Source organism: Melospiza georgiana, chromosome 4 (genome assembly GCF_028018845.1).
Source record: "Melospiza georgiana isolate bMelGeo1 chromosome 4, bMelGeo1.pri, whole genome shotgun sequence".
NCBI classification, from domain to species: domain Eukaryota; kingdom Metazoa; phylum Chordata; class Aves; order Passeriformes; family Passerellidae; genus Melospiza; species Melospiza georgiana.
Genome location: NC_080433.1, coordinates 2,199,688 through 2,213,254, shown reverse-complemented (window position 1 = coordinate 2,213,254; position 13,567 = coordinate 2,199,688). Strand labels below are relative to the sequence as shown.

Sequence of the window (13,567 nt, the reverse complement as noted above, 5' to 3'; positions counted from 1 at the left end):
ATTAAGGGGCTCTTTGGAGCAGGAATAAGAGTTTACTAGGAAAAGTAAAATACAAATATAATAGTACAAAAAAACCCTGACAGAGTCAGAAATTACCTGACAGCCTGTGGGTCAGGGTGTTGGTAGCAATCTGTCTGGGTTTGAGCAGACAGGTGTCTGCTGAGGAAGGCAGGAGCCTCCCTTGAAATGGAGAATGTAAACCCCCTCCCTCTGAATTATTATAATTTTGAAATTGTTATAATTTTGAAATTTTGAGAATTTTGAAATTCCTCTCTTTGGAGCAGGAATAAGAGTTTACTAGGAAAATTAAAATACAAATATAATAGTATAAAAAAACACTGACAGAGTCAGAAATTACCTGACAGCCTGTGGGTCATGGGGTTGGTGGCAATCTGTCCTGGTTTGAACAGACAGGTGTCTGCTGAGGGAGCCAGGAGCCTCTCCTGAAATGGAGAATGTAAATAAACTCCCTCCCTCTGAATTATTATAATTTTGAGATTAAGGAGCTCTCAGGCAAAGAATAGGGAATAGGAATAAGAGTTTACTAGTAAAATTAAAATACAAATATAATAGTACAAAAAAACCTGACAGAGTCAGAAATTGCCTGACACCCGGTGGGTCATGGGGTTAGTGGCAATCTGTCCTGGTTTGAACAGACAGGTGTCTGCTGTGGAAGGCAGGAGCCTCCCTTGAAATGGAGAATGTAAACACCCTCCCTCTGAATGACTATAATTTTGAAATTAGGAGGAAATGTTGAGAATTTTGAAGTTGTTATAATTTTGAAATTTTGAAAATTTTGAAATTCATCTCTTTGGAGCAGGAATAAGAGTTTACTAGGAAAATTAAAATCCAAATATAATAGTATAAAAAAACCCTGACAGAGTCAGAAATTGCCTGACACCCTGTGGGTCACAGTGTTGGTGGCAATCTGTCCTGGTTTGAACAGATAGGTGTGTGCTGAGGAAGGCAGGAGCCTCTCCTGAAATGGAGAATGTAAATAAACCCCCTCCCTCTGAATTATTATAATTTTGAGATTAAGGAGCTCTCAGGCAAAGAATAGGGAATAGGAATAAGAGTTTACTAGTAAAATTAAAATACAAATATAATAGTATAAAAAAACACTGACAGAGTCAGAAATTACCTGACACCCTGTGGGTCAGGGTACTGATGGCAATCTGTCCTGGTTTGGAAAGCCAGGTGTCTGCTAAGGAAGGCAGGAGCCTCCCCTGAAATGGAAAATGTAAACCCCCTCCCTCTGAATTATTATAATTTTGAGAATTTTGAAATTGTTATAATTTTGAAATTTTGAGAATTTTAAAATTCCTCTCTTTGGAGCAGGAATAAGAGTTTACTAGGAAAAGTAAAATACAAATATAATAGTACAAAAATACCCTGACAGAGTCAGAAATTACCTGACAGCCTGTGGGTCATGGGGTTAGTGGCAATCTGTCTTGGTTTGAACAGACAGGTGTCTGCTAAGGAAGGCAGGAGCCTTCCCAGAAATGGAGAATGTAAATAAACCCCCTCCCTCTGAATTATTATAATTTTGAAATATTAATTTGAAATATTCATAATTTGAAATATTAATAATGAAATCTTGTGACTGACCAGAGAGTCCAACACAGCCAGACTGTGATTGGCCATTAATTAAAAGCAACCAAGCTGGACCAATCCCAGATGCACCTGTTGCATTCCACAGCAGCAGATAATCATTGTTTTTCTTTTCCTCTGAGGCTTCTCAGGAGAAAAATCCTGGCAAAAGGGATTTTTCAGAAAATATCATAGTGACATGGGTGGGATCTTGGCATGAGGAATTGCTGCCTGGGCTGGCATTGCCAGAGCAGCTGGGGCTGCCCCTGATCCCTGCAGTGCCCAGGGCCAGGCTGGAGCAGCCTGGGATGGTGGGAGGTTTCCCTGCCCACAGCAGAGGTTGAAAGATGATTTTTAAGCTCCTTTCAGCCCCACATTTTGTCATGACTTTAGTTCTAAGCCAGGCCTGAATAGCAGTGACTGTGTCACTACAGGACCATCCATTCCCACCATTGTCCCCAGCTGTGTTTCACTGGCAGCATTTCCAGCAGGATCTCCCTGAGAACAGCAGTTGTTAAAAGTCAAACTGAGGGGTGGATGTGAAGCACAAAGCTCTGCAGTGCCCCTGTTCATTTATTGTCTGGGCATGTTGCTCTCAGGTTTTTGAAGTCTCCAGGGCTGCTGAGCTCACACCTTTCCATCTCATCTTTTCATGTTTTGCTATCTTGGCCTTCAGCCACCTCCTGAATAGTCTGGGTGATTCATCATCTTGCTTTTTGCTCACAGATTTTGAATTTTGATGCTGTTTCCAAGCTCAGCTGTGTTGTGTGAACGCCCATGAACTCTGTGCCCCCGAATCTTTCTGCATTTTGAGTGCTCACGCTTTAGGGTCTGGTGCCAGTAAATAACTCTGGCACTCCTGCCTGGGGACTTGTTTGAGCTGCTCTGTCCCTGCAGCAGAGCAGAGTTCTTTGGGCTCCTATTTTGCACTTCCTGTGCAGTTTGCTGTTCCTAAACTTTGCAAAACAGGCACCAGATTTTTCTTACTTCAATTTGTTTCCTGGCTCTGTGGCAGTCTCAGCTTAAAACCTTTCCCAGAAGTGCTTTAGGAGCAGCAAATTTTTACCCTTGGTGGGTTACACACTGACCCTTCTGGCTTTGAAAATTCATTTAACATTTTCAAAGAAAATGAGAGCATTCTGCTGCTTTCCAAGGGTAAGAGTTCATCCCAGGATTTATGGACAAAGCTCAGCACTCTGAAAGCAGAGATCAATTCCACTAAATTTGAAACCAACTGTAGGCAGTGTTCTGGTTCCACACAGTGTGCAGAGCTTTGCAGAGGTCAACACAAGCAGAGAGTGGTGTGACCTTTGGGTCCCACCTAGGAGAGCGACTGTGAGGGTGAGGGACCTTTTGGTATTTAAGTTTGCTTATTGGTTTTGGTCAATATGTATTGAAGTGGTTGTGACCTGAGCTCACAGGAGGCCCCAGATCTGGTTTGTCATCAATCTGTGTTACACTCTGAGGCTTGTTCTTTGTGTTCCCCTCTGTGCAAGGTGGGAGCTGTGCAAGGGACAGAGATTCCAGATCCTTCTGGGGCTCAGAGTCTCTGCTGCTCACAGTGACCCTGAGATGTGTTAGAAAGTCTCTTTTTCCAGCCTGGCAGTTGAAGGAGGAGTCAGGATCCTTCTGTTCTCATTCTCAAGGTTGTTTTATTATTTTTTTATCTATAAAATTCCCTCTCTGGCCTGCTGAGGTCTGTACAGCAGCGCAGACAGAGGAACACTGACCACCCTGGGGTGGTGTTAACATTTTATACTAAAAACTACGTGTACAATATTTACCATAACTTCCCAATCCCTATCACCTATGTTAGACAGTGAGTTTCTGCCCTAAACCAATCCAAAAGTGCCAACATCATCCAGAAGATGGAGGCCAAGAAGAAGAAGGAAGAAGGACAGGGTACACTGAAATTCCTCCATCTTGGGACCCCATTCTAAAAACCCCAAAATCGATTTTTCACCCTGTGACAAACTAACTATTATTCTACTTAAACTCTCTTGACTTGTAATTGTTCATATAAAAGGTAATAATTTGCTCCATGGGTCATAATCAAAGTCACAGGGGCTCTGTGCCAGGGTCTCTGAGCACCCTGGCAGGGGCTGGAGCCATCCAGGACAGCCAGAGGGATGTCCTGGCTTCCAAAATCTGGGGATTTGCCTTTTCTGGTCAATTCTTGTGTGGACTCCTGGTGGGAAAGGTTTAGTTTTGGCTTTAGCTACAGAGGTGTTGCCTCTGTAAAACTGAATTATGAAGCAGAACCAATTTGGGCTCCCAAGGGAAGTTTATTTTAAAGATCTGCTGTTCATTCCTTGCCCTGCTCCAGGTATTGTGGGCTGGGGTCTCTGCACAAATCACAAACAGGACAGGGCTGCTGGGAACGTGCCCTGAGCTGTTTGATTTTCCAGCACCAGCCTCATTCCATGGTTATGACAATGGGAGATGCCCTCAGCTCACACCCCAGGCAGCAGACACAGAACTCAATGTCACAGCTCACTTTTACAGTTTTGTGACCAATCCCACACAGCAAAAGCACATTGACAGCAGTTCCATCCAACCACTGTAAGCACAGGTGCCTTTGGTTAAACAATGCTGGCTTATTTCAAATCCAATTCTGCTTGTGAGCCTTAAACACAATGCACAGAGCTCTGTTATTAACTTAGAACTCCCTCATATCTCACTGATAAACTTTTCTGCAGCTTAGAGAGTTATTCTAGACAAGCATCAATACACAGACCATTGTTCTATTTGTCATTACTTTTCTACTTTCACATCATTTTTCTGCTGACCAATCTCATGGCTGCTGCTTAGCTCCAATCACAGTTCTGCTGTCTCTGAGCTGCCTTTTGCAGCTTTCCCAAAACCTTCTGAATTTCTGGATTCCCACCCCCAGATGTGGATGGAGTTGATGATCTTTCTTGCAAGGACAGGAGCAGGAATGTCTGCTGAGATTGCTCCTGCCCCCATGGTTGTTTGCTGACCTGATTTGGCTCTCTGGAGCTGCAGTCCACTGATGGAGCAGTGCCAGGCCAGTGGAACATTTCCAATTAATGTATTGAACTGGGATTAGATGTGAAATGATCTCAGTGTGTGTTTTACTTTGCCTCTGCTTTTTAGGACACTCCTAGATGAGGGTTTTTTGTTGGCTGAGGATTTTTCTGTGCTTCTCTTTTCAGAAGGATGTTTTGGAGTGCAGTATTGAAATCTCACACTCTCCAACCTCTGCACAGAGGCTGTTTTATGGAGCTGTTTTTATTTACCACTGTCCAATATTGGTCCACTGATGTGTTTTTCACATAGATTTTTTTTTTCAGGTGAACAAGGTAGGAGAAAGTGCAGCTGAAGTGGGATTTGTGGAGTGCTTTAAAGGCTCATTATTTAAAAATAAATTGAAGGGCTCCTTCTGAGTGTCTCTCTTCATGTGTAATTCAGTGAGAGCTCAGCCTGAGAAAAGGTTGGGCCCCAAGTATTCATAAGTTATCACAAAACAAGAGTGGTGTGAAGGCAATGTGTGAAGCTGTGCTGCTAATTGCTTCCACGTTTTAGTATGGATTGTTGATTTGCATTAAGCAGGATAAGCTAGGTTACACTGACCTTAGCAGGGAGAATCTGAAAGCAGGGAATGCTGTGAGGTGAGAGAATGGAGAAGGAAAACTCTTGGTGTTGCCTGAATGGAGAAAAATTAGAGATTTTGCCACTTGGATGATGGCATCAGGCTCAGAACCAAGCTGCATTCCAGTTTGGGTTTGTAAAGGCTTGATAAATAATGGAAATGCTGATTTGAACTCATAAATGTTCTGATTAAAACTTCCAAAAAAACCCTGGTAATGCTCAAGTTATTGGGAAAATGGTTTTACTCTTAGCTGGTCTTGTTTCAGAGAAAAAAACCCACCAAATTTGAAGAAAGGAGGAGCCTGCCAAAAGATTTAATAGGCAGATGGAAAATGTTTGCAGCAGCAAAATTAGCGGTGGCTTATTTGCTTCCACAGAAAATGAGATTCTTGCTGTTTGCCAAATACTGAATTGGTTTTTGGGACATGGCTTTGGTTGTGGTTAACAGGACCTGAGTTTCATTGGATTGTGGTGCTTCAGCTAAATTTTCACAATAAAGAACATTTCACTATGAGAGAAATGAGTTGTTAGGGAGTTTTTAGGGTCTGTAAAGTTCCCCTCAGCCAAGACAGCACGAAGCAAATCAAATTTGGTTTTACCCTGGTGATATTTGTGGAATTCCCAATAAAGTAAATTTGGAATTCCTACTAAAACCAAAGTGGGGAAGGGCTGCTCTCATTGCAGGGACAGCTGCCATTAACCCTTGCTGTGCTGCTGCAGGTGAAGGAGAACCTGCTGTCCTGCAAGATGCTGCTGCACTGCAAGCGGGACGAGCTGCGCAAGCTGTGGATCGAGGGCATCGAGCACAAGCACGTCCTGAACCTCCTGGATGAGATTGAGAACATCAAGCAGGTCCCTCAGAAGTTGGAGCAGTGCATGGCCAGCAAGCGCTACCTCAACGCCACCGACATGCTGGTACTGCTTTTTTGTCACCCGTTTTTGTCACCCTTTTTTGTCACCCTTTTTTGTCACTCTTTTTTGGGCCCTCGTTTTTGGCTCCTGTTTTTATCCCCCTTCCATCCCCTTTTTGCCCCCTTTCCATCCCCGTTTTGGTCCCCCCTTTTTCCCTCCCATTTTTGTCCCCTCTCTATCCCCTTTTTGCCCTCTTTCCACCCCCTTTTCATCCCCCTTCTGGGCCTCCCTTTTTGCCCCATTTCCATCCCCTTTTTGGTCCCCCCTTTTTGTTCCCCCCCCTTTTTCCCTCCCATTTTTGTCCCCCCTCCATCCCCTTTTTGCCCTCTTTCCACCCCCTTTTTTGGCCCCCTTTTTGCCCCCTTTTCATCCCCTTTTTGGTCCCCCCTTTTTGTTCCCCCTCTATCCCCTTTTTGCCTTCTTTCCACCCCCTTTTTTGTCCCCCCCTTTTTTGTCCCCTCCTTTGCCCCCCTTTTTTTGCCCCCCCTTTCCCTCCCTTCCCCCCCTTTTCCCCCCCTTTTTTGTTCCCTCCTCTTTTGTTCCCCCTTTTTCCCCCTCACTTTCCCCCCCCTTTTTTGCCCCCTTCCCCCCCTTTTTGCCCCCTTCCCCCCCCTTTTTTCCCCCCCTTTTTGCCCCTCCGCTTTTTTGCCCTCCTCTTTTTTGCCCCCCCCTTTTTGCCCCCCCCCCTTTTTGTCCTCCATCCCCTTTTTGCCCCTTTTCTGTCCTCTTTTCATCCTCTTTCCCCCCTTTTTTGCCCCTTTTCTTGTCCCCTTTCCGTCCCCTTTTTGTCCCCCTTTTGCCCCCTTTTCCCTCCCATCTCCTCTTTTGCAGTCTCATACTTCATTTCAAAACTAATTTTCCAGACTCCTGCCTGGATCATCATCTTTCTTAAAATCTCACCAATTATTTCAAACCCATTTTTACAATATAAGGAGCTGTCCTGTGTCCTCTTTCCTCCCCAGAATGCACTCACAACTTTGGTCCTTATTCACAGGGGAGGTTCTTGCACAGTTTAGGTGGCTTTGCCTCATTGTCTGCATGAGATGACAACTCTGAAGGTTTAGGTTGAGGATTCGGAGGAATTTCTTCACAGAAAGGGTGATCAGAGGTGGGAATGAGCTGTCATGAGGGGTTTGGAGTCCCCACTCCTGGAGGTGTCCATGGAATCCTGGATGTGGCACTCAGTGGTGGGGATTTACCATAGGTTGGACTTCATCACCTCAGACATCTTTTCCACCCTAATTGGATTTGTGACTTTGTGATTTCTTTTCTGCTTACTTCCAGCTCCTGGTTCATCTCTTTTTCTCCCTTCCCTTAAGTGTTTTTTCTCTTCAGTTCCATCTCTTTTATTAGCTTGCCATGCAGTTCCAGTCTTGTCCAGTGCAGTAAAATCAGGATGCCCCCAATTAAGAAATGACTGGCATCTGACTTCAGTGATTTAGAATGCTTTATTAAGCATTCTAATGCTTAATAAATAATTGCTTTATTAAAATATATTATATTACATTATACTGCACTGCATTAAAGAAATGTTATACTACAAAAAATACTAAAGAAAACTTGTGACAATCAGGGCACAGCTTTTTCCAATTGGCCAAGGAAACAAAACAATCCTCAGCAAAATCTAATTGGCAAATCACTTCAGGTAAACAATCTTCTTAACACATTCCACATGAGCAAAGCAACAGGAGCAGAGAATAGAAATAATAATAGTTTTTCTCTTTTTCTTTCTGTTTTTTCCTTCTTTCTCCAGGAAAAAACTTTGAGAGAGCGAATGATTTCTCTCTGTTCAGAGAATGTAAATGCCACAGTGCAGGAGTTTCCTGGACTCCTCTAATAATAATCTTTCTTTTTCTAAACTTAACAAGCACATTTCCTGACCAGGCTCCAGTCCTTCCTTTCCTGGACCTGTCTTTAGGAATTAAAAACAGGAGAGGTGATTTTTCTCTTCTCTGCTCAGTGCAGTCCTGGCCTCTCCAGCAAAGACAGGTGGAGTTACTGGGTCCAGGCCAGAGGGGATTACAGGGATGGATCAGGAGCATCTCACACATGGAGAGAGGCTGGGAGAATCCTCAGGGAGATGTTTTTCATGGTTTTTATTGTTTCATGTAAGGGTGCAAAGAAAACAGGGCCAAACTCTCTTTTATGGTGCCCAGGGATGGGAGAAGAGGAATGGGCACAGCCTGAAACACAAGGAATGGTTTGGCCCTAAACCAACTCTATTTTACTGTAGGGATGGTTGAAAACTTGAACAAATTCAAGCTCTAAAGACCCAGAGAGGATTTGGAGTTTCCCTGTGTGGAACATTTCCAAATCCAGGCTGGACATGGCTCTGGGTGCCTGTGCTTGGGCAGGGCAGTGGATTTGATGTTCTCCACAGGACTTTTCCATCCTGACCCACAAAAAGTAGAGCCAAAGGTACTACCCCTTAAACCAGCCCTTTTTTACTGTAGGGATGGTTGAAAACTTGAACAAATTCAAGCTTTAAAGACCCAGAGAGGATTTGGAGTCTCCCTGTGTGGGAAATTTCCAAATCTGATCAGGACAGGGCAGGGCAGTGGATTTGATGTTCTCCACAGGTCCTTTCCCTCCTGACCCACAAAAAGTAGAGGCAAAGGCACTACTCCTTAAACCAGCCCTTTTTTACTGTAGGGATGGTTGAAAACTTGAACAAATTCAAGCTCTACAACCCAGAGAGGTTTTGGAGTCTCCCTGTGTGGGAAATTTCCAAATCCAGGCTGGACATGGCTCTGGGTGCCTGTGCTTGGGCAGGGAAGTGGATTTGATGTTCTCCACAGGTCCTTTCCATCCTGACCCACAAAAAGTAGAAGTGCTACCTCTGTTTCTTACTCCTCTTTGCCAGTCAGTGCCTTTAAGGCCATCTTTTTATTGCTTTATTTTGTTGTTTTTTTCCCCTTCACTGCCCTTTGTTGTCTCTCTTAGCTGTGCCTGTTCACTTCTTTTTAATAAGTCATTACCCAACAGGAGAAAGAGCTGAAAATTGTCACTCTGAGCTTTAATTTCCTCCTTTTTGCTTTATTTTATTTCATCTTAAACACGACTTTGTAAACCTTACCTTGTTCCCTGTGCTGGATTTCCCACAGATGGATGCCACTCCCATCCCAAGGCCTATGGAACCCACCAGATTTTTGTTGTTTCTGTCCCATCCCCGTGTCTGGTTTCACTCTGCCATCACCTTCCTTTTGTTTTTCTGTTCCTCCTCTTCTCCTGTGCCAGTGCTGCTGCAGTTACAGCATTGTGGAAAGGTTTGGGTTGGAAGGGACCTGAAATTCCACCCACTGTCCCAGGGGGCTCCAAGCCCTGCCCAGCCTGGCCTTGAGCAGCTCCAGAAATAAAAATCCAAGTGTGGTGTTTGCCTGATATTTTCAATTGTCAGATGTGAAAAAGGAGGTGGAAATTAAGGGGTGTCCAGTGTAGGTACCAAAATATGATACTCACAGTTGCCACCAGTATGTGTTGAAATGTTGGTGGTTTTTTCCACCAGTTTTCTTGGTTTGGTTGCTTTTTGGGTATTTTTTTTATTTTGGTTTTTTTTTTGTTGTTTTTTTGGTTTGTTTGTTTTTTGTTTTTTGTTTTTTTTTTTGAGGGTTCTTTTTGAATTAAAAAAATCTTTTCAAAATGCCAGACAAGTCATCTATCTCCTATTCGAAATCCATGTTAGGAAGTGTAAAAAGAAAAATAACCCTGCTTAAGATTTCTCATCCATTATGCTTTAGAAATGGTTTTCAACCTGTGTATTTGATCTTTACTGCTTTGCAATATTTTGTATATGGTTATTTTAAATATAAACACTTCTGTGTGTATAAATTTGTGTGCTTGGGTAAAGTTGCCTGTGGCTATGAGGGAGAGACAGCATTAGATCTCTCTGATTTATGGAACTTCTGCAGCATTTCTGCTGCTGCTCTGTTTGGTTGGTTTTTTTTTTTTTTGTTTTCAGCAGAGCAAATATTTTCTAATAAATCAAATAGTAATGATATAAAAAGCAGCTGTTAGTCCATGAGCTTTTTTGAATATATATCAAGGAATGCAGAAAAACCTCAAGTGGAAATTGAACACTCAATTTCAGCCTCTCATTGACACTTGCAATTCTCATTTGAAGACAAATGTGCCTGTATAAAGGAACAGTAATTCACCTGCATTTGGAGCTTTTCCCTGGCCAAAAATCACTGCAGGCTCGTTGGCTTTTGCCATCTTGTGTTAACAGAGCTGTGATGTTGTAATCACTCACTGGCTGGGGATAATTCCCTTCTCCTTTGATATGATGGGAACATGATGTAAAATCATTGCTGACGTGTCAGGGAGGCACGGTGTCCATAGATCTGCCTGTCCTTTGGTTTCATCCCTCAAGGTAAAACCAGCTGCTGGTGGCTCGGGAGAGGCCCAGAGTGCTCTCCCAGCCCTGATTGATGCTGTTCCTGCAGCCCTGTGATCCAGAACCAGCCCTTTGCATCCTCCCAGCCTGCTGCACCCCATCCCTGCAGCCTGCTCTTTGTATTCCGCTCACATTAATTGAAGTAATTTTGCCACTGAAGCGTGTTTCAAACCTCTGCATTTAAATTGAAATTTTAATTCCCTTATTGTTTGGAGAAGAAGGCTGAGGATGGCTTGTTACAGGTTTCATTATCACTCAAAACTCTCCAGCTGCTGGTTCTAATGTGCAGTGACTGAGTAATGCAGGCAAGGATTGTTAATAAAAGACTGGCAGCTTTTCCCAGTTGGATAAACACAATGCAGAGGTACTTTGTGACAGCTTACATTTGTATGAAGTTAAATTTTTTTTTTTTAAGTGACAGCTTTTTTTTTTCCTTTCTGATTCTGTATCCAGCCAGAGCAGCACACAAATATCTGATGTTCCTGTTGTGTGTTCCTCCAGCATCTTGATAATTCCAGGAGCACAGGTTTGCTGTCCTATAATTGCACATTACAGGGTGTCTAAAAAAACCCATTGAATTGTGAAGCTTTGGAGAATTTGGGAATGTCTGGAACAGATAAAATGCCTGTTGGAGCTGGAATGCATTTATTTTCCATTTCTTTATGTGCCTTTTTGATGGAGTGAGTTTGTACATTTGCCTGAAATGGAGCTGCTTTTTCACGCACTGAATTCCCGACAGCAATATTCACTTTTATGGGGCACTTCAGCCATTTGTGGGTGCTTTTTGTTTAATGTAAAACAAGAAAAGGGTTCAGGGGGGACCTCCTGGTTCTGCACAGGTCCCTGCCAGGAGGGGACAGCCAGGGGGGAACAGGGACAGGAGGAAGAAATGGCCTCAGGCTGGGCCAGAGGAGCCTCAGGGGCAATTTTGGGAGAATTCCTTCATGGAAAGGGCTGTGGGGATGGAGTCCCCATCCCTGGAGGGATTTAAAGCCATGTGCAAGTGGCACTTGGGGACATGGACCAGTGGTGGCCTTGGCAGTGCTGGGAATGATCTGAGGGCTCTTTTCCAACCTAAACCATTCCATAATCCTGTGATCGCTACTGAGGGGAAATTCTGAGCCAGGAGGAGCTTCCTGAGGACAGTCTGCAGAGAGGGGAGTGAGGAGGGACCAGGGACACTGCCACCTCCACTGTCACACCAGGGACACTGCTGTCACTTCCCTGGGAGCCTGAGCTTGGCTGCTGGAATGAGGAATCCAAGTTCTGGCAGAGGAGAAGTTCTGGGAGTGCTCCACAAAACCAGAAACCAGAGCAGAGATCAGCAGAGGCCAGGACAGGAGATTGACCCTTGCAGGAAACAGTTTCATGTCCAACCTCCCCAGCACTGGGCTGTGCACTGATTATGCTCTGCATAGTAATTAATAAATTAATTAGCTCAAGATCTGTGCTGTTACTTTAATTCCTCTGATTCCGCTGTTGACACATGAGGTCCCCATAAAAAAAAATTAATATTTTCCATTTGTTTTTATAATTTAAGAGCTGAAATGCTGAAAACAGTGAAGAAATATTGTTGAATAAAGCAATTTAAGGTCATGTCATACAATTAAATAAAAACTTCAGGCTGCTTTGGTTTTGTGTGTGGATTTGCCCTTGTGGCAGGTAATAAACACTGAAACTGCAGAAATCTCTCCATGGGGTAAGAGGGAGGATCTTTGCTATTTCCACCTGATTTTTTTTATTAGGAAGACAAAAGGAAGAATGAAGGTGGGAAGAAGGAAGGATGGAACTTTTTGATTATTCTTCTCTTCCCCCACCCCTTTGTTCCAGAGTGAGGAATTGGTGTTTTCCTCACGTGCTCATCCTTCTCCTGTGTCTTTTCACCAGCAAATGAAAAGCTGTCAGTATTTTGTTTCTCCAGAAGCAGGGAATGCTCCAACACCTACTTTTCTTTCTTTTCCAGTGTTAAAGACTTAAACTTTAGGTTTTTAATGTCAGGAAATTAATTATATATATATATATATATATATATATTTGATCTGCTTTGTGATGTGAGTAATAGCAGGAGGATTTTTTGGAGCTGATTGCTTTCTCCCTGCACATTTGGCATTTTATAAAAAAAGTGGGTTTGTGTTTTTAAAGGCAAGATTTACAACAAGCTGAGTGACTGGGTGACAGCAGGGGCAGAACAGGAAGGGCTGTTGAAAAGTGGAAATGCTGTGCAGAAATCATGGAATTCCAGAATGGTTTGGGTTGGAAGGGACATTAAATCCCATCCCAGCCATGGCAGAGACACCTCCCCCTGTCCCAGGCTGCTCCAGCCCCAGTGTCCAACCTTGGCCATTGCAGGGATCAGGGGCAGCCCCAGCTGCTGTGGGGAACGAGTGAAGGTGGCACAGGAAAAGGAGATAGAGGAGAAATTTATCAAGGCTGGGACAGCCTGGAGAAGAGTGAGGACAAGGAGCCCCACTTGCTGTGGGGAGTCAAACAAGGGCTTTAAAATAATGAAATGTTTTTGCTCTGTGTGCAAAATATTTACTCATCCCATAACAAACATCTCATTCCAGAGCAGCTGGGGCTGCCCCTGCATCCCTGCAATGTCCAAGCCAGGCTGGAACAGCCTGGGACAGTGGGAGGTGTCCCTGCCATGGATGAGCTTTAACAACCCAAATTCTGATTCTGTGTCTCCCTCAACAACCTCCTCTGCATTCCACATTAATCCTCTGGAAAATCCTTTGGAGTGCCAACACCTCATTGCAAAACTGGCTGTTTGTCAGCCCTGGGCATGGCTGAGATGTAAAAATATCATTTTTATTACCTGGCTGCAGCTGCCACCTGTGGCTGTCCTCAGGATGGCACAAGGAAAACCTTTCAATTAAAAATGCCTTGTAGTGAGCAGAGTTCTTACACCTGAAGTAGCCTGGAATAATGAAATAAATAAAAAATAACAATGCAGTTCTCAGCCTGCATTTTATTTACTGCCTGCCTTTCGGCTGGAACAAGGAAAATCAATAAAAACACTTTCATTTGCTTTCTGCATTCCTGAGTGCAGCTCTGGGA

At 43.7% G+C, this 13,567-nt stretch overlaps 1 protein-coding gene across 1 annotated transcript in view; it reads left to right on the top strand.

The window, feature by feature from the left end:
• The window catches only part of EXOC4 (exocyst complex component 4), a 356,413-nt gene that overhangs the window by 23,694 nt on the left and 319,152 nt on the right, over positions 1-13,567 (top strand). The window contains exon 3 of the mRNA XM_058023506.1: positions 5,923-6,117. Within this exon, the coding sequence (XP_057879489.1) occupies positions 5,923-6,117 (195 nt within the window). The remainder of the gene's footprint in view (positions 1-5,922; positions 6,118-13,567) is intronic.